The sequence below is a fragment of the Hyalella azteca genome, unplaced genomic scaffold (assembly GCF_000764305.2).
Source record: "Hyalella azteca isolate HAZT.00-mixed unplaced genomic scaffold, Hazt_2.0.2 contig12328, whole genome shotgun sequence".
NCBI classification, from domain to species: domain Eukaryota; kingdom Metazoa; phylum Arthropoda; class Malacostraca; order Amphipoda; family Hyalellidae; genus Hyalella; species Hyalella azteca.
This window is the reverse complement of record NW_025942288.1, coordinates 211,846-233,294: the sequence shown is the minus strand read 5'-3', so window position 1 is coordinate 233,294 and position 21,449 is coordinate 211,846. Positions and strand designations below refer to the sequence as shown.

The 21,449-nt window shown below is 39.6% G+C and overlaps 1 protein-coding gene across 1 annotated transcript in view; it reads left to right on the top strand.

Moving 5' to 3' along the window:
• Positions 1-19,516, top strand: part of LOC108669502 (serine protease nudel) — a 21,644-nt gene extending 2,128 nt beyond the window's left edge. Inside the window, exons 3-27 of the mRNA XM_018156850.2 lie at positions 715-869; positions 1,329-1,462; positions 1,804-2,006; positions 2,517-2,652; positions 2,881-3,057; positions 3,804-3,907; positions 4,209-4,300; positions 4,739-4,845; positions 5,700-5,827; positions 6,981-7,096; positions 7,581-7,759; positions 8,507-8,667; positions 8,997-9,110; positions 9,576-9,750; positions 10,363-10,684; positions 11,022-11,094; positions 11,432-11,549; positions 11,898-12,092; positions 12,337-12,490; positions 13,406-13,565; positions 14,283-14,462; positions 14,629-14,744; positions 16,438-16,550; positions 16,796-16,969; positions 18,606-19,516. Coding sequence (XP_018012339.1) covers positions 715-869; positions 1,329-1,462; positions 1,804-2,006; positions 2,517-2,652; positions 2,881-3,057; positions 3,804-3,907; positions 4,209-4,300; positions 4,739-4,845; positions 5,700-5,827; positions 6,981-7,096; positions 7,581-7,759; positions 8,507-8,667; positions 8,997-9,110; positions 9,576-9,750; positions 10,363-10,684; positions 11,022-11,094; positions 11,432-11,549; positions 11,898-12,092; positions 12,337-12,490; positions 13,406-13,565; positions 14,283-14,462; positions 14,629-14,744; positions 16,438-16,550; positions 16,796-16,969; positions 18,606-18,867 — 3,848 coding nt within the window. The 3' untranslated portion in view covers positions 18,868-19,516. The remainder of the gene's footprint in view (positions 1-714; positions 870-1,328; positions 1,463-1,803; positions 2,007-2,516; positions 2,653-2,880; positions 3,058-3,803; positions 3,908-4,208; positions 4,301-4,738; positions 4,846-5,699; positions 5,828-6,980; positions 7,097-7,580; positions 7,760-8,506; positions 8,668-8,996; positions 9,111-9,575; positions 9,751-10,362; positions 10,685-11,021; positions 11,095-11,431; positions 11,550-11,897; positions 12,093-12,336; positions 12,491-13,405; positions 13,566-14,282; positions 14,463-14,628; positions 14,745-16,437; positions 16,551-16,795; positions 16,970-18,605) is intronic.
• Positions 19,517-21,449: the final 1,933 nt, after the last annotated feature.

Genomic DNA, 21,449 nt, shown 5'->3' with positions numbered 1-21,449 from the left:
TCTCCGGACGACGTGCTTCTCCGGACGACGTGCTTCTCCTGACGACGTGCTTCTTTTAATGATGTACAATTTACCCATTACACGCACCATTTCCGCGGCGTACGACCCATCCGCGTCCAACGTCTTGCCCTCTCATTTTCAACGCAATAATTCATCTTCTATCAACGCGCTCCGCGCATATGTATTTTTTTACTCTCCATTATCACACATTTTGCTGTCAGTACAAATACGAGCATTTGCTCGAATCTCTTATCCCACTACATCGCATCCCACTACATCGCATTTACCTGTAATTTTCATTCTAACGAAAATCTACGAACGTCTCGCAATTCTTCATTCATTCGAATAATTTTCGATAGCTTTTCATATCGATGCTCTCGTTTTCCATCCGGATCAGTCAAATTAATATGTCGTTGCATCAAATTCATTATAATCAATTTTTTATCACTTTGGACTGTTGAAGTCATCAGTTCGGGATACAAAGCTTATTTATAATTTATTTCCATATCCAACCGATCAGATAATATAATTTTGCTCGTTACATCCAACCCATTACCTGACATCTTCGGCATTCTTCATCCTTCCAAGTCTTTGCAATTATTAATTGATCTTTTTAAATGCATTATCTAATTTCTTCGACCATCTTCATCCAGCATTAAACCAAGAAGTTTTAATTGTCTAATAATTAAATTTTTCGGTTTCCCGCCAATCCAGTTTGCGGTGCGGGCGAACGCGCCTGTTTCCCAGCTGACCCGACTGGCCCGACGTTCTGCGTCCAGAAGAGGCACATTTGTGACGGATTTAGGCACTGCAGAGATGGCTCTGACGAGGCCTGCTTCAGATTGAGCCCAGATCCTCTAAGATCGCAGGTAAACACATTTTCAGGCCAGGTCAGCCACACGAGCAACAGCGTCCCCAGGCATCGTGTTCAGTCAAAAATGAACGGCGTTGTTAACGGTGGAATGTATAAAAAATAAATCTCTTTGTAAACTAAAAATGCTGTTATGGTCATTAATTATGTATTCGAAGGTAATGAGCAACTAGTAATTGATCAGTCCATTCTTCCTTTATCATGACTAAAGTGAACTGCACGTACATCCAAAAATGTCAAATGGGTATGTTTTACGTAGTTGTCGTCGAATTCGACAGTAATTTTTTTCAGTATCGGTCATTCCTCCATGCCAAGAAATAACTTCTGGTGTTAGAATAGCTCATAGGATTCCTCCACCCTATCAATCTCCCATCGTCAGCTACGTGCCCTTTACCTTCCTCTTAATTGACCCCTTATTCTTCTCCATTCTCTCCATCGTCCTTGTTTCCCCTGCCAGGGTTCAAGAGGCTGGTCGTCACGAGGGTTCCTGCAGAGTAGAGACGATGGAGGCTCTTGGTCACCCGTGTGTCCTACCGATGCGCGCATACCGAACCTCGTGAAGAACCTCTGCGATGAACTCGTCGGGGACAGGTAAGCTTCAACTTTGAATTGTCACTTTTGCACTTACTTTATTATTTTATTTTTTGTCCTCTCGAAAGTCGATCGATTGAAGAAAATGTTCTGTCAATATTTAATGCATTCTTTCTTCCTATTTAACTAGATGTTCAGATATTTTCTAAAATCCGATTATAAATTATTTGAGATTTTCTTCTCGAATTTCAATTTCAATAAAGCAAACTTGAAGCTTTAATGTTCCTGATTAACAGGACTAATTTTTTTAATGCTAAATTTTTCGAGAAAACAATTTGATGTACATGGTAAATAAATATTTGTGCCCAGTTTTTGAGAATCCAGCCTTGGTTCATTTTCAGAGGCAGCTCTGATGACTTTAAGAACGTCCCTAACGCGGACATAAGCCGCGGCAAATGTCCGTCCGGCTCGCTGGTGCACGTGACATGCGCTGCCGCATCCTGTCAGGGCGCCATAGACATCCAAGCGAGCACCCGCACCAAGTCTCCTTCTGTCGCGCCGAGAGGCGATAAGCCAAACAAGGAGGACTTCATTGACCCCAAAAGTAGGAAAAATTTAATAGTGAACCACGGTGAAGAATTAACTTTCTCGGTGCTAGTTTCAGTTATTACCAATGGAAATTTAAAATAAACTCATTAACTAGCTGTTTTATCAAAAGTGTTTGTGTTCATTTTGAAATGAGAAATTGTCCAAAAACTTTTAATGTCAGTTGCTCTAAAACATTGTTAATTGTCGATGACAATTTTTTATACATGTCGATGGTAACTTAACGCCTCGGTAACCATTTAAATTTACAAGTGCGCGAACATGCATTTTTGACAAATCGTAAGTGACAGAGAATAGCAATGTCAGTTTTGCAAAGGGCTGTTTGTGTCGAAGGTATTATTGAAACAATGGAGTTTCTTAAGCATGCATTAGGAAATAAATAAAAGAGTTCCTTTCGAACTACTGCGGGTAACAATTACTATCGTACGTTGCCTACGTAGTTTTTTCCGCATCTTCCAACTGATAGGGCTTTAAATATTACAAGACCGTATTTTATGGCCGTTTTCAGAGCGATTGATCGGCGGCGAAGACGCTCCAGAGGGGTCGTGGCCATCCATCGTCTCGCTGAGGAAGGACGGCGTCCATGACTGTGGTGGCACTGTGCTCAGTGCTTCCTACGTCATGGTCGCAGCTCACTGTATGAGGTCAGACTTTGAAACGAGTGCAACTGGTAGAGCTCAGCTCTTGACGAAGTAGCTTGATATAATTATCTCCTTGTTTTTAGGTTTTTTAGGCTAACTGATGCGTTTTTCTAACGCGCTAATTTACAGTCTAACTTTTCAATTCAATGATAACTAATAATGAATTCTTGACCCAATACTCAAGACAGAACAATGCATAACTAATTTTTTTGAATCACTGTTCTGCTCCAGGCGACCCAGAAGTCACTTGTTTGAAGTGCATGCTGGTCTTTACAAGCGTTCGACTTTTGCTCCGACTGCTCAGCTCGTTCCAGTCGACAAAGTTTACGTCCATGTCAACATTTCTTCCAACTCGCTGGTGAACGACATCGCAATCCTACACCTCAAAGAACCTCTTCATCTCAACAAGTGAGGTTTTTCTAATCCAACTGCACACTTTCCACCTCATTTTTTGCACTCCACGTGCACACTTAGCCTTGAAGTAATTGTGCAGTATTTCCAATATCGGCCAAAAAATTGTTGAAGCTGCAACTTGTTCACGTTGCGTGTACCCGAGGAAAATCGATTTTCGAAAAATCAACGCTTGTCGTTTGGCACAGTGTTTAAAGAAATTTTAAAACCTAAATTGATACGTTTTTTCATGGAACAGCTTCTAAAGCTTCCAAATTTCATAAAGACCAGACACCATCAATCCATTTTAATGCATATCTCATTAATCCATTTCACTGAAGCAAAATGTTTATCATGGTCCTTAATATATTACAATCTTGGTCCTTCTAAGCCAATCTTTTTAGCGCATTTTCTCATTTTTGGAAAAAATGCACTATTGTGCTCGCCATGTCCGTCTGTCCGTCCGTCCGTGACCTCAAGTTTTCTCGTCGATGAGAAAATGCGCTCTCTGTCACTCACTGCAGTGAGTACTGAATTATATATTTTTTTGAGCGATTCTTAGTTTCGTTTCTTTCTGCCACGCTGAAACAGGCGTTGAAACTATCTCTCGCGTAATAATGTTTGTTGAGCTACAGATCTTTAAATGCCCTTTACTGCTATTCAGGTCTTGAGCGCTTGTCTTCAAGTATTATATATTTTTCATAAGGATACTAATGAATCTTTTCAATAAGTTATACAGATTTCAATATGTGTTTGACCCGTAGGTGGGTGAGGCCAGTATGCCTGCCAGACTCCAGCAAGGTGTGGATCATGGGTCACGAGTGTGCCGTGGCTGGCTGGGGTTTCATCGAACCCAGGACTCACACTGGTGAAGTTGGCGCCATTTATTACTACTGATATTGGAAGCTTATTACCGAATGCAGCAAAATCAATATATGCCCAATTTTTTTAATCAATCCCAATTTTTATTTTAAAGTTTTAGCACCTTTAATAATTAATATAAATAGGTGTCTTAACAAAATGCAATTCTTTTCTACACTAAAAGTTTCCTAGATACTAATGAATGATTAATAAATCACTGCCATAGGAATTTAAAGATTAGAGATTGCACTCCGGATCATTGATCGTTGTGTCTTTCGAAGGCTGAAGTTCTTAATTTACTGCAACAGTGGATCGCCTTCAACACGCCCTGCTGCCCATCAGCAGCCCCCCACAGTGCCAGCAGGTCTACGGCCTTCAGAGGATACCAAATCTTGACCAGGTGAAGAAAATGTTAACTTGAGACATCAATGTGATGCAGCGACTAGTTGTGATGCAGCGACTAGTTGTGATGCATCTGGTCCTGCCCTGAATAAAATCATGAATTGCAAATATAATATAAATAACTTACCTATATAACTATTTTTCAAAGTTGGGCAACTTTGTGTCTGTAATTTACAAAATTAAGAAAGATCTAGTTTTAGTTAAGTTTTAGTTTTAATGAATAGCCCTAACTTGTATTCATTCTGATCTGACGGCGCCTTAACCACCCGGCAAACTAATAAATACTGAACTAAATGCCCAGAATTGTCAATATGACTTGCTCTAAAAGATATTATAGTTTTTATTGGTAATTATTTACTCATTCATTACTCATTAACCAGGACAAAATATTTTCATTTTGATTACTCGATGTTTGAGTTTGTTTGCCGTGTGCGAGGTGCTGTGCGCGGGCCTACAGGAGGGCGGCCGGGACGCTTGCAGCGGGGACTCAGGCGGACCGCTCATGTGCCGTGTGTGCGACACTCGCGGCAGCATCCTTGACTGGTGCGTCCAGCCTGGGATTTTCGGGTTTCTGGTGATCACATTTCTTGTCACACTTTAATTACTTTAATTAGGAGCTAAATGTTTAGTTTTTGGTGGTTTAGCGCATCATATTTCTCGGCACACTTTAATTTCTTTAATTAGGAGCTAAATGTCGAACTTTTTGGTTTAGCGCATCATATTTCTTGGCACACTTTAATTTCTTTAATTAGGAAATAAATTTTTAGTCATCGGTGGTTTATCGCATGACTCCTGAATATTCCTTTTGTTCCTGTGATATATGCATGCTGATATTCTAGTGGTTCTTTTATACGAGGATAATCTGGCTCCACCTATATGCTTGGATATTCTTGCTAGCATATTTTTTACTCGCACCCTCACCAAAACTTCCCACTCATGAGGGAGGATATTATGACACTTGTCTTGGTCCGTCATGAAGCTCTTAGTTCCTCTACCATATCAATCTGTCTCCGGTGTGGCACCAAGCTTAGATCGTGTAAATTTAATTTTTTTTGGCTGTCCTCGTCAATTCTCTATCTCCCACGAATAGAAAATGGAGATGCATGCTCATTCTATGCATACATGAGAATATTTTTCGATATCATACCTTTCCATGGCACTATTTCAGTCATCATTTTCCTTAGGTTCTACTTCCGGATTCATCTACCGTCATTTTATTGGCCGTCCAAACCTCGCTGGCCATTTTAAATATGGCGCATGGTCCACGAGTGCAAATATGACCATCGATGCCTACGCCTTCTAAGGGAAAAATAAACAAATTTTCTTAGCAATGCATTTTATTGAGCGTTTTTTCGAGGCCATTATATTTAACAAAGTATTCCTCCTAACCGCTCTAGCCACAGCCGAGGAAACCTGTGGACCCAGGACGGCATCGTGTCCTTCGGCAAGGGCTGTGCCGAGCCTGGAGTGCCTGGAGTCTATACGCGAGTGCAATACTATCTGCCCTGGATCCAGAACATTCTAAGTATGATTTATATTACTGGTTTAGCATAGGTGTTGTTTGTTCTAGCATAGACGTCGTCAGTCTTGGCACATGTCCTTTGTTTTAGCATAGACGTCATCTGTTTTTATCCTCTCGTGTCTTTTTTAGCCACTTGTAACGTGCCCTCGAAGTTCGATCCGAACGAGACGCCACGACAATCTCTTCGTGGAATAATAATAATAATTAATATCTTATAGGTATGATTAAAACATTCTATGAATTATTTAAACCTTGTTATGTATGATTTATACCTTATAAATATGATTAAAACATTCTAGTTATGATAAAAACATTCTAAGTTTGATTGAAACATTCAAGTATGATTAGAACATTCTTGGTGTGATTAAAACTTTCTAGGTGTCGTTGAAAAATTCCGAGTATGATTAAAACATTCCAGGTATGATTGAAACATTCTTGTACGATGGTTACATCCTCGGGACATAACCAATGTCTCCAATGGAGATAAATAGATAGGATATCGCCTATTTGGCTTGACAACTTTTTTGATACAACATTTATTAGTACAATTTCTTCAAAGCTATATTTTAAATAGATATGATGTCGCCTCCTTTGCTTGAGAATATTTTGTTAGAACAATATTTATCCTGTTACGACACGAAACTTGAAATTTCATAGATTATATATTTCAGATTTCTGTTTAATCCCATCCCTCTAAATTGTGCGACTGTTAAATTTTTATATAGCTATTTATGTCGCAGTTGAGTATTGTAGTATTAATGTTTTCAACACTGCATGATTCAGTTTTGTTATATTCAATTCGTTAGCTGCAATTCAGGACGGATTGCTTGCCCAACAAAAGACCTATTCCACCCAAACCAAACTTTTCATCGTCATATAATTAATTTATTTAATTAAGATATTTCTTTTTCTTTGTATACTTTTTCTTTGTTTCATAACGATTTTAATTTATATCGTTAATCCAAGAAAAATCTCCACGAACCAGTTACTGGAAATATCTCGAGAGATGCACAAACAATCTGCATTATATGTAATTTGACAAGCTGTCGGTTTTACAATCAGACCATTTTCAGAATTATTTATTTTCAACACTCAACCCAAAAGGTTCGCAGTTTGATCTGCAATGTGTATAGCATTTTGCTCACCTACAATGCAGATTCCACGTACAAGGCCAGTGACGTGACTCTCTACGAAGTGTCAACTGCAGCTCGGCATTATTGCCGCACGCCTTTCAACGCCAGCTTACCGGATGCAAAATTTTGTGATGGACATGTGAGTTTCTCGACTTGTTTGCGGTTGGTTATTAAAAAGCGAAGAATATTTTACTAAAAAATATCAAATTAAACTTAACGGGCAGACGCGTGTTTTTGAATTGGCTGACTCTTTTGAATAAAGCCTTAAAAATTGGCGGACCCTGAGGAAGATTTCAATAAAGTCAAACTAATTAAATAATAAAATAAATATTAGAAACTTTGTACAAAACATGTGTAATTTTTATGGATCACTAAACACGGTTCTCAATTTTTCATAAACTGCAGATAGGTGTAGAGAATTGAGGTGTATGAACCAAAATTTTTTTCGCAGAGGTCCATGCATCTTACGGAACATCATTTTAGACTTTTACAAATATCCAAATCCCGAATTTCTGATTGAAAAACCCAATTCATATGAATTCCTAGCGTGCCTGTAGACCGCTGAAAATTTTTCAGTGTTAAATTTGATTAGTTTGTTAATTTTCAATTGCATATGATTAAAGGTGGACTGTTTGGATGCCGAAGACGAGCGCAACTATCCGGCCTGCCGTAAGGCTGAGTCCGCGGCAGTACCGGAAGCCGACAACTCGTTCCAACCGCTGGCTCTAGCCTCCACAACCGCTAATCCAACCGGAACAAACACCACGTGCCCCTCTGGCTCCTTCCAGTGCGCTACTGAAGGGTATGTCACTTGCTAGGGAATTGATAGCACTTGTTTTTCTTTGTTGCCTATATTTTGGTCAGCAAATTTTTTTTCGTTTATCTTATGGTCATTTTTGTTGATTAACATGTTATTAATAACTGAGTAAATTAACTTGGGGGAAACTTGTTTACTAAGACTGCGCATTTATCGGGAGAGAAACCTCTGTGCTTTTCATACAAGGACCTTAAATCATGCACCTGCAACGTCTGGAGTTCTTTTAACTTACCTTCCTACCTTCAGTATGCATTACCAGCGTCAGTCTTGCAGCCGCTTTGCAGAAAACTGTTCTTGAAACTAAAATAACAATTGAAATTTGTAATAAGTTGATTCTTTGTATTACGAACAACTTCACGTTTTCCTTTCATTTATGAATTCATTCTCTCAGCTGTAGCGCATTTATTTACAGTGTCCAGTAAAAGTGCGAGTGAACTCGGTTGTCAATAATCTATTAACCTTTAATTTGCAACGTCCTCACGAGCTCGACTATATCCGACTGATGTTCGGTGAAAAAAAAAATTGATCACTTCACTACCTACCCGTGACATTCCGCTTCTAGGGAGTGTGTGTCTAGTAGCGTTCGGTTAATGTCCGGCGAATAAGCTTAATCGCTTCACTACTTACCCTTCATACTCCGCTTCTAGGGAGTGTGCGTCTAGTAGCGTTCGGTTAATGTCCGGCAAATAAGCTTTATCACTTCACTACTTACTCTTGACATTCCGCTTCTAGGGAGTGTGTGTCTAGTAGCGTTCGGTGCGACGGTTCTTTGGACTGCCAGGACGGCTCCGACGAGATGCGCTGCTCGTGTCTCTTGCGTCTCTTTGCCGCACGCAAGTCTCTGCTCTGTGACGGCATTCCTGACTGTCCTGACAGCGGAGATGAGGCTTGTCGTGAGTCGTTTTACTTTCCTTCAAATAATTTTTACTTACTGGAAAACAAATACTGTTGCTTATATTGCCTCTAATAATTTGGTTGTGATCGTTACTTTCGGTATCTTCTATCTTAGGATAATCTTGATGATCATAGTCGGTGTGACTGTTTCGTAGCGTTTCGAACCCCAATTTTAATTGAACTATTTGACCTAATTTAACTGTCGAATTCTATGAGGTGATGATACAGAGAAGAAGACGAAGTATTTTCAAACGTCCTTTTGTACCATGTAACCATCTCGTGTAACGAGAAAATCGTCCGATTAATAAATGATAAGCGTCTCCGGCAGCTTTATGTCCCGCGGACTCGCACGAGTGTCGCGAAAGCAAGCAATGCGTCTCTAAGAAACGAGTGTGCGACCAACGTTTCGACTGCACTTTTGGTGAAGATGAAATTGGATGCAGTGAGTAATGAACGATGGGCATTCATCTTCATGCCTACGGGGACTACCGAACAATTTAATTCAATTTCGCGGTCATGATCTGGTCACGCTTCCAACCTATAAAATTTTGATTATCAAATTTTAAAAAATATACTTTACAAATCCCGATTGTTAATATTCTCCTTACTTGCCCGAATAAAAGATAATTTTGTAAAGAAAATTTTTCAGAGTTGAGAAGTGTATTTAAATATTATATGAAATGTCTTCGTTAAACTCAAACCTGATATCTCTGCAATATAAAACGGATTTTCTTTCGCAATTTATTCGCTATGAAATACGAGTATTATTAAAAAATTACATGGTATGTTTTTTAAATGCATTCTCAGACATATTCCTCCAAACAGAAAACCTATTTATTTCGTTTAAATTTATTGATTCAAACTTATTGCATCAAATAGTTATGTAAAATAACGTATAATATTACAGTAAGTTTGGCAGCAGCCAACAGCGAAGTTCTGCTCGGCGCTGACGACGCGCCGGTGCGTCGCAACGAAGGCTTCCTGGTCATCAGGAGCGGCGCCTCGTCCGTCTTCAGTCCTCTCTGCACCAACGACATCCAGCCACAAAACCTGGACCAAGTGTGCAACTTCTTGGGATATGAGTAAGTCTTTCATGTCGAGTAATTTATTGTTGAGTGAATATTTCAAATTTGGGGGCAACAACCACCTCATTCTACTCTTCATTTTGCCAATAAGCATTAAATTCCATGTCATCAGGTACAATATCTAACTCATTCTTATTTAGTTATAAATAATTTTACCCTCTTATTTATTGTTGCATTATCCATTTTAGTGCCCCGTTTATTGTTGCATTATTAATCAATTTACTCTGCCCTTTATGTGGTCCTTAACATTCAGGGTAAATTTGCATGAAATAATTTCTCAATTTTATGTATGCATTTATTGACGAACCAAGTCTCAGACTCAAATAATCAGGATGTGCTACACTATGATTTGTTTTGAGTAATGATACGCTCTACATTTCTACATTAAAGAAAGTAAAGACAGATTTCAATGCTTTTCTAGTTGAATCAGCTAGTTATACCTAGATCATAGATTATTCTCAACATGCAACCGATTTTCGTTTTAAACATTAATTGTTTGTATACATCACAAGTGCGTCGCGTCGCTGATGCTGATAGTAACGTAGGTTCGATCGCCTACATTCCATAGGTTATCACTAATATGACTTCCATTTTGATGAATTCACGCAGAAATCAAACTGGATCCCGATACGTTGAGGCGCCAGCAACGACGGTTTACCTGAGCCGCTACGAAAGTCGCTCTTCGTTTACTGTCGACGGTGAAAAGAATGCCTATCACGGAAATAGCGAGGCCATCGAAGATGAGCGTCGAGATCAGTCTCCACGAGAGGGCGCGCAGGCAGTGGAAAATCAAAAGTTGGGGCTTAATTCTGCTAATTTCACAGCAAATTCGGACGCAGGAGAAGAAATTGATCAAAACCCTCCATTAAACATCAGAAGAAGGTCCAAGAGACAAGCTGATTCATCTAAAAAGGACCAAAAGTGCAGTCAGGTGAGCATGCGTTTAACTAAAACGAAAAAGGAAAAAATTCATAGATGATTGAACATAGAATGAATTTTTTCAAGGCCTCTTGAAGCCATTACTAATACCAAAGAGTTTTTTCCTTTGAAAATATTATCAAAAAGCATGAATATTTCAACCCCAAGTTATTTTCGGCAATCTATACCATATTATTGAATTACAATAAAATGGGATTGAAATAAATCCCTTCACATCCATGATGCTTCAAAAGTGAAGCATCCATTAATCAGCTATCTACCCATATTGATTTCAAAATTGTGCATTCATCCGAATTCGATATTTTTAATTTGTTTTCTGTCAACTCCAGGTTTATGTGACCTGCGGAAACGCCAAGTGTGGCATCGTGCCAAGAATTCTCAGAGGTGTAGCCAACTTTACAGGTAATTTTTTCTTAGTTAAACTCCATTACAAGTTCCTAGTGTCAGAACTCAGAGCATGTCATAAATATTTTGCCGATCGTTCGACTGCAGAATTTTGCTCGTTGAAGCGTTCAACACACAAACCATAAATCCCATTAATTGAGGAAAAATTGCTCTTTCGCTAAAACCCTAAAGAAAAAATAAATAACTGTGTCCCCCATAATTCAGTGAAGATTAAGTCTATTTGACAATATTTTTCTTCTTGTTATACATTTGGTTACTGGATAACTTTATTAAATACCATTTTATTATTGCGAGCAGATCGAATTTTGTTCTCACGCTAATTTTGAATTTGAAGGTTTTGGAAGCCAGCCTTGGGCTCTGGGAGTTTATTCCGGAGGTCAATACATCTGCGGAGCAACTCTGATAACCCCTCTGTGGGCCGTCGCCGCCAGAGGGTGTGTTGCTGAACGCATGTAAGTTCGAAAAAATTCCGTCTATCTTGATTAAATTAAGTAATTAGGATATTTGTATCGGTTTAGTTTCTCGGCTGAATGCAACTAAATTTTCGCCTTCGCTCGCTCATATGTAGGTAGTATTTCTTATAACAATCCATCTTTCATACGAAATTTTTTGGGAGTAATTGCTAAGTATCCAAGACAAATCTTGGGAAGAATAAAAAATGAATATTTGTAAATTAAGTCGATTCCCTAAAGATTTCCCAGAGATTCGAACATCTTAGTAAAATATCAGTAATGTATGCCGCAAATTTTAAGAGGTAATGTCAAACGATACCTATCAAGTTTTTTTTTATTATTTGCTAGGAACGCCTCAGCCTCGCTGCTGGTCGTGGGGGGATCGCACCGCGGTGTGGTCTCCAGCATGCGGGTCAAGGGGCCGTTCGAACGCGAGAGTTCAGTGATGCAAGTGCAGTCTCTCTCGGACCAACTACTTCTGCTTCGACTTGCCACCGAACTCAACGAGACGAGCCACATCAACCCTTTGTGTTTACCAAGAAGGTAAAAGTTCAACTTATTACCTCGGTACATGAAGTGATAAGTAATAAACTGTAACCCAAAATCAGCTAAGAAAGAACCGGCAACATTTTATTATACTCCTTTCCTTGCTAATGTCTCGGAAACGAGCTGCATATGAATTCTAAGCATTACATGGGCCAGATATGCATATTGTATAGTTCACATCAAGCATCGATATGATTGTTAAAATCTCGCCATTTGCATAATAATTTCGTCCACATCCAAGGACCCCGACGTGGCCGGGCGCGTGGGTGCGCTGCGCCGTGGTGGGTGACGACGGGGAGCTGCTCACCCGCCACCTCCCCTTACTGCCTGCCAGCGCCTGCCCCGCACACCGCGTCTGTTTCCAGCCCTACGACGTGCCTACGAACACGTGCCCCGTGCGTCACTGCCTGCCACTCGTACCTCATTGCCTGACACTCGTACCTCACTGCCTGCCACTCGTACCTTATTGCCTGACACTCGTACCTCATTGCCTGACACTCGTACCTCATTGCCTGACACTCGTACCTTATTGCCTGACACTCGTACCTTATTGCCTGACACTCGTACCGCATTGCCTGACACTCGTACCGCATTGCCTGACACTCGTACCTCATTGCCTGATACTAGTCATACCTCATTATTGCACTTCTTTGTTTCGTCTTGATGTCTCTTCGACACTCAATTGTGGTGATGTATCATTGTTATATTACGTCGATCCCATTTTACTTAAGACTTCTAAGTCATTTACTTTCGCACGCTACCACTTACATAATTTTCTACTAATGTTGATCAATTTCTAAGCATGATGATAGCACCTACTACACGTATTATAATTCTGGAAGTCGATTCCTATTTATAAATGTGGTTCTGCGATTTTTGTATAATGCTAGTTTGTTTTTCTCCTCTTAGTAATCAATTTAATTTTTCTCCTTCGCAATATTTTAAATTAGTACATAATATTCAATCCGTGACTTCAAAAATGTAAACATTACTTTTACTTTAACTATTTGTAAGACTTTACCAATGCATCTCATTCGATACAAGTGGATATAAGGGTAAAAAGACGTAAGTGAACTTTGTCAGAGGTTCTCGTGTAAACAAAACCCAAATTCCAACAGTCGTTATCACACTCGTGCCTTGGTTCGGTACCACTTTTCCAACTATCAGGTCTCAACTACCATGCATTACAGCCACCTAGTCATTGGGTCAATACGTTCCGTCCAGGTCAGTTTGTTTGTTTTAGTAATTATTTCATAAATTTTGATTTTCATTGTCATTAATTGTATACTTTCCATTCAACACGCTGACAGAACCGCTGGTCCGGCCTCATCGCGTGCATCAACAGCACTGACTCCAAAGCCCAACACGTTGCCGTGGGCCACTGGCATTACAACAGCACCGGCTGCTCCCGCCCCACCATCCACGAGCTCCTCACTGACGACCTTTTGCTCTCCATCAGGCTTGGCATGAGTAATTTATAATAAAATGGCATTTGATTTTATAACAATAGGACGACTCAACCATTGTATAGCGACCTTCTGGGTACCTAAAGGGCGCAACCTCTGGTTAGTCGGACATGACGTAAATAAATCACTTGAATACGATGCACCTGAGGATTTAAAACTATTGATATACAACCTATTTATACTTTAATTAAGCAATTTAAAATAACCTAAAATGGTTTGTGATTGTCGTTAACTACTATGAAATGAAATTTTTTTAATACTGAACATCAAAGTATCGGAAATGCATTCAAAGATGGGCGTTAACGATTTTGGGTGAAATTCCGTGATTTCCATTGCTTAAATTGCTGATCTAAAGCATATAATGCTGGCGGTTCTTTTATTGACTTGAATTGGATTTATTATTTGTTGAATAATCTTACCAAAAAGATATCCCGAAAAGCTTCAATACATGAGTATTTACTTAATACATGATTTATTGCCCATATTTTACAATTCGCTCTTGATAATCCATTCATTTCATCTACTTCATCATGAGCTCCATGAAAATAAAGCCTCCATGTTGGAGATGAAGCCTCAAAAATCCATGAGCTCCATGAGACTAACATCATGTTTAGCCCATGTTTTCAGACACCTGGCATTTACTCGATGCAAAAAATAATTTGTATAGTAATTTTTGTATCATAGATATAAGTAATGACGTAACACTGAATGTCCATGCCAGTTCTGCCGTCACCGATCACACGGGCTCAGTGCTCGGGACACGCTTGCCCTTTTGGCAAGTGCATCGCCCCGGAGCGAGTATGCGACGGTGTCCCGGACTGCGCGGACTTCTCCGACGAGCTTGCTACATGTCCCATGCCAACTATGAGGTGTCGGGAGCCTAGAGGGCCTGTCCAGTGCAGTGAGTAATCTCAGGATTGTCTTTTTACTAAAAATTAAACCGTGCACTATGTGTGATTTTCAGAATCAATGAAGAACTCTACAAAACATGTAAAAATGCGCTATAATGATTGCTGATTCTTCCGTAACTATCGAATTTGCAATTTTGTTTACAATTGCGCCCCTAGCTTGCCCTGTGGACCAGCGACCCTGCTGGGACGGCTCGTGCATCGCTTCAGAGGCGTTCTGTGACGGCAAGCAGGACTGTGCGCGCGGAGAGGATGAAGCCAACTGCTCGTGTTCTGTAAGTCTTGTTGAGGGCAAGAATATTGCTTTGAAGTTGAAATATACCATGATAAGGTGAAAAAATTTCATTCGCGCATATTCTAGGCTCGCCAATATCACTAGGATCACTAAAAGTATATAATATTTACCACATCGTCTACTAATCAATGCTATCGTTGCATCGTCACCATCTTACGGCGGAGATATTAAACTAGTAGTTTATGTTATTGTAGAGCAGGAGTACAAACACCCCTCTAAAGAATAAACTAATTTAGGATATTTTCTCTGATCCGGCACTTTATGCAGCACTTGAGCTAACTCTTCACATTAAAATGAATGTTTTTAGATAAAGGCTTATAAAATCTGAAGCTCACTGGTAGAAAATTACCCGGATGGACCATTCATTGCAAATTTATTAATGACGAAAATTCTCTCAGCACCGCATTTCATGTGATATTCAATCGTCTGCCTTAGCAAAGCATCCCCGCACACATTCATCTAAAATTTTAAATCCTGAAAGTGTGTTTTTTCATCTAGTTAGTATAAATATTAATTAACGGTGAACAAAGAGCATCATGTTGGGAGTTCATTGTAAGTCGGAGTCCATCTGTGCGCCAAATTAGCCGTGCCGACAGAAATCTCTCAAAGCATCCCCGCACACATTCATCTAAATCCTGCAAGCGTGTTTTTTATTTAGTTAGTATAAGTATTAATTAACGGTGAACAAAGAGCATCATGTTGGGAGTTCATTGTAAGTCGGAGTCCATCTGTGCGCCAAATTAGCCGTGCCGACAGAAATCTCGCAGGATAAACCAACTGATGTCGGGGAAATTGGCGGACGCGCAATTGACGACATGGTAGGAACATACAGTAGATAGACCTGTCGCCTCCTCGAAGCGAGGACTGCGTCGCGCGTGACGCCAGCCAGACGTGCGCACCACTAATAATTGAAGAAATTGCAAATAGATAATGTTTTTAAATTGGTGAAACAATAAATACATGATGCCTGAAGTTACACCATAAGTTAGTCTATATAAATTACGGTTGATAATGGGCAACAAGACGTGTACATTTTTTGCATTCTTTATTTGTTTCGTCATCTATAATATAAGAGAACTTATGAGATGATGACCAATTAATCCATTATATATGAAGCCTCCATTTCAACTATGAAATTATATTGTATATTTGTTTAATTGTTTATTTATTAGCTGTTACGGCTGAACAGCTGAACAGTGTTTTCACGATTATTTAAAACAGCTGTCGAGCAAAGCGGACGTCAATGAGAAACACCTAACCAAAAGATCAAATTTGGCAAGGTAGACAATTAAAATCCATACCGCAATTTACTGATTTGTTGCTGTTTTCAGACTGATGACACACGGTCTTTAATTAAGACTTGAGAAACCAATTACGGCTCTCCGGAACGCGTAAAAGTTTGTTTAGAATCCTGGTAGCCTTTACTAAGAGAGTGGCAATTAAAGAGAAGAAATGAACGAAGATTTGAAGAGATACATATATGTTTGTGTAGAACCGCTCGGCGCACACGTTGTTGTTTACTCTGCAGTCGTAAAAGGTCGTAAACAATTTCGCTATGATTGGTAGCTGATAATTATTCCCTTGAAATTGTGACACAAAAAGAACGCGATTGGATTAAATATTGCCAATCTAATGTACTGTGATAAGGACAGAATTTAACCCTCACTTTGCAGAAGCTGACGGCTTTACGGCCCGACGCTGTATGCGATGGTCACATCGACTGTCATGACGGGGAAGATGAACGTCATTGCGACTGCCCTCCTAGCCGCGGCTTTAGATGCTTCTCGTAAGTCGTGAGGCAATAAATCCTCAATTATACTAATTAAAAATATTATCTTAATGTTTAACAGTGTTTTCCATGACCGTCTTGAAAATATGAAGGTCTTTTTTCTCCTTCCCACTCGCAATTGTTACGAATATTAATTATAAAGTTTCGTCTATATCGGTATTACCACCATCCCTTTTTTGGTCTGGGACAGGAAGGTAACCTTGAAAACTCTCCGATTCATTGATCTTTTCGTCACATAACAGGTCTGGCAACTCGCGAAGTTGCCTCCCACTTCACTCCCTCTGCAACTTCACCAAGGATTGTCCCCAAGGAGAAGACGAGCAGTTTTGTTCCGCGTTGCTTGCCGTTTCTACGACCAGTGACGTCAGCTCTCCTATAGACAGCAGCCTGATTGTCATTGACCAGGACGTTCTTGGGTGAGATTCTTCACTACTGTCTCAAACATTCTTAAGTAAAGTGATGCCAGTATTTGAGTGCAATTTTTTAGTAATTTAAAGGTTTTATTGCTATATACAGTACATAGGTTTGTCGAGTACCTAAGAAGCAATTAAGAACTAACTGATGAGTTTACTAATCGATTTTGAAATTTATAGGAAGTAGACTCATAATATTTAAGTCGATAGTTACCTCTGAAATCACTTAATTAAATTGTCCATTTTATTAATGAACTAATTTTTGTGACTATAATAAGTAAGTATCGCCCATACCGGTTATAATTTATTCCAGAAAACTTTGATCTTGAACCTGCTTATCGAAAATAATCCGAAATCAGTCGCTTGTTGTTAATATGATAGAAAAATGTTATAAGTCACATCATATTGTCTTTGAAAATAAATACAAATAACTGACATAATTTAACACAACTATCACAGGAGAGGTTTTTAGTAAAAAAAAAACTAAAAAAACCTAGTGTGGGCTATTGCATGTTATTCCAATTCCGTAGCGAAGTATATGTTTTTTTATATGGTGCCATAGACCAGTTGGTGATTGGCAGAGCTGTTGTAATGAAGCCTGATACGTTATCAGATAAGAATGTTGTGGTCACTTCTCACTCGGCGCGAAATTCGAGCAAACTTCATATAGACACCATCGCGAAAAATATTCGAATACGGCTGTGATACTGTCCTAGACAACGAACAACATAGTACTGTAACTCGGAAAGTGCAATTGAAAGCATTTACATGGTTATCCCATGGCTAGATCTCAAACATTTTCCTCATAAGATTTAATTAACACTGTGGGATCTAGTAGCTTTCCTGTACATTGTACAATCTTGTAGCATTAAACTGTTGATAAATTTATCTTTTAGATTTTTTTTATTTGACGGCTCAGGAACGACCTTTCTTTATTGATGTGATGTCATTTATTCTTTATTGAAGGAAATTCCAACTGGTGATAAATTTAAAAAATAATTTAATTAAGTAACTTAGCCTAATCATTATAAATTGTATTTCCCTGGTCACATGAAAACAGCGTTTATCCGAACATTTTACGTTACAAGTATTTTATCCTGAAAAGTCTGCTCACGCGGCATTTCGATTCGAGTCTTCGCAGTGGCCGAGATAGTCGTTTCATTTTTTTTCATGAGCCGAAGTTATTGTTAAGCTACGTAATTGAAACAAACTGTAGTTCATCTTTCTAATTGCGATTATCAGTTTTTTTATTATGTAATGTAATTTACTAATGAAATTAGAATTTATTTAACTTGTTATTTTGATACCTTGCATTCGAGATGATTTATTAAATACTGAAGATACAATACCGAAAATGTTGAATCATTGTTATAGAATGTATGTTACGCACAATCGCCCAGAATTGTGAGCGTCATTGACCGATCCGATGCAAGCAGCCCTGAACCCTTTGTGGAATTGATTTCTTCTTATTTATGCTGACCGATTATTAATAGATTTCCTGAAGCAATACATGAATAGCATAGTGGGTATCAAGTGCTTCTCAATATTCATGATTTACCGTATTCTTATATGCTCTATTATTACTGGAAGTCAATTTCGTTTTAAATCATTTCGATCGTCATTGCTCATCTCCCCCCAGGAGGCCTAAGGAACGGAGTGCTGGTTTGTTCATGCTGAGATACCGCGGTCGATGGTACACGTACTCCTACAGTGCATGGCCTCGGGAATACTCGGAGGACCTCTGCAAGAAACTCGGGTTCAGCTCCGCCATCACCACCAAACGGACGCTCATGCCAAACTTCAACACTGATCCGGATACAGTCGAACGCTCCGTTCAAGGCATTTATAGATCTACGCCGGGCGACGACGCTTTGGATGTTGCTCATATCCAGTGCAGCTAAAATGAGTTCTCATCAAAACATTTCAAATTTGAGAATATTGGGCAAAAAATAGTTGATAGTAGAGGCGTTGTAAAGCCACTGTGATGCAAAATTATTGTTGATCAGTTGTATTTCTCTTTATTACATATTTTATTATTAGTAAGTATACTCAAACGGCTCTAATTTTAATAGCCGATTTCGACTGATTTGCAGAAAAATAAAATCTCAAGTTATACAAAGCAGCAGCGAATATCCGAATCGTATAGTATTTAGCGTTTTTTCGTATATGTAAATGAGGTATCAACATTAACTGTGTAGTTATGTTTCCGCTGCATTCAGAGATTACTGTATATTCTGTTCTTGCATCGTTGTAAATTGTTATTTATAAATCCACCAGCTGGACTCGGCTATCGTGGAGTAATAAAGAAATTTCTAAGAATGTTCACATGAATAATGCCGATCATCTCTAGATATTAGGCTGTCTGAATTTATCGTCCGAGATGTCATACGATGCCGTGCACTTTTACGTAACGTCTTTACGAAGGAAACCATGCGCCGTCATCTAAACGAGCCATTGAGTTCTGCCACAAGACGTATCACTATTGCCGGTAGATTGCCAGGCTACTGAATAATGTAAGAACTAAGAAGTAACCGCATACATCAAAGTGAAAGCACACACAAAGTTTCAAAATGTTTTTACGCGAACTGGGATTCCGTTTAAAACAAAAAAAGTGAACTGTTAACTGCGATCGCAAACGAATGTATAGACATAATTTGTATAGCAGAATAACTCCCTAAAAATCACGGCGGGAAAATACAAACTGTTGAATTTCAGTTGCAAGGTTTTGATTGTTTTCTGAACTTACATGAAGAGCAGTGCAGTAGAGGTGTAGCTCTGGGGGTTAGAACTCATTATGGGGCCCAGCAAGTTCAGTTCAGTTATCTGTAGAGCAACAATAAGCTAGAGAATCAGTGTGGTGCGAACTTTCTCTTGGAGGCATGTATAGCCTCCTCATTGGCGTCGTGTATAGATCAAACAGTTCCTCTGATAATGGTAAAGTACTAAACAGCCTTTTACCGAGCATGACTTTCAGCCGATCGCAAACGTTGATCGCTGGTGACTTTAACCATCCAGAAATAGACTGGGCAGGTGAATCCTATATTGGAATCGCCAAGCATCCCTATTCTTGGAATCGCCAAGCATCCCTATTCTTGGAGTCTGTGCGAGCCTCGGAGTGTTCAATGCTAAATGAGCTTCGTCACGAGGCTCCGTTGGGCATAAGCCATCAATCATTATTTTTCAGTGTTAACTGCTGTACAGCAAAGACGGTTTGGAAGTGTGAACGTTTGAATTTGGCGAAAGGCGATTGTGTTAAATTCCGTGATGCAGTGAGTGCGGCGAATATTTTTTCGGATAATATGGCTGATTTCATGGTCATTTCTCAGGAGCACGGTTATGTCTGCAGGTGATGCTTGTCAGCTTGCGTACCTAAGATTAAGCTCGGTGGTGTCAAAAAGTCCGAGTGGATGATTAGTACAATTATGGCCAAGCTAAAGACCAAGAAAGAAGCCTACAAGCGTTATTTACGAACTCGCAGCGTTGCTGATTATAACCTGTATGCAAGAGCTCGAAACTAAGCTAAAAGAATCTGTCGCACTGCAGAGATAAACTCTGAAAAAAGTATTGCCAAAAATGAACCCCAAAGCCTGCTTTTTAGAGCATTTTCTCATTTATGGAAAAAATGCACTATTGTTTGTAAGCTAGTTTTGCGTGTAAGACAAACGACTTTATTTCTGATTTGAAAGTAGATCAACGAAAGATATCCTCTGATGAGGGCATGGCTAACGTTCTTTGTTAACGTTCTTAATCAGCTGTGTGTTCACAGGCGAGGACTTGAACAGCAGTCCAGCTATTGAGGAGAGCCCAATAGGCTCGCAGTTAACGGGTTTTGAAATGCACGGAGAATTAGTTCTCAAGCGCCTGGTCGCTCTGAATCCCAACAACTGACGGCTTTCACCCTAGATTACCCAAATAATTGGCAACCGTCCCGGTCGGCCCTTAAACAGTGTTCTTTCGAAAAACCTTGACCCAGGGACTTAGCCGGCTGATTAGAAAGAAGCTCAAGTGACACCATTGTTCAAAAAAGGTGACTTGAGTAGCCTCGGTAATTATCGCCGTCTGTCTGACAAGTGTTGTTTGTAAGGTAATCTGTTGTGAGGGATAGGATTACTGTATCGATCACTTGACTGTTAACCATCTCCTATGACTGTCAACATGGCTTTATTGCCGTAGATTCTGCACCACTAACCTCTTGTCTACGTTGAACGATCGGACTCGCCTGCTGGACGAAAAGGAGCCAGTGGATTCAGTGTACCTCGATTTTGCTAAAGCATTTGACAGTGTTCCGCATGAGCGGCTGTTACGTGAAGTGAAGTGTTTTGGAATAGAGGGAAATGGACTCCAATGGATCAGAGATTTTCTAGTCTCTAGACTTCAACGTGTCAGTATTAACGGAACCGTATCAGACGGGCAACAGTTCGCAGTTGGTTGCCACAAGGAAGCGTTCTTGGGCCTGTTTTGTTTGATGCTTTTTTAAACGATC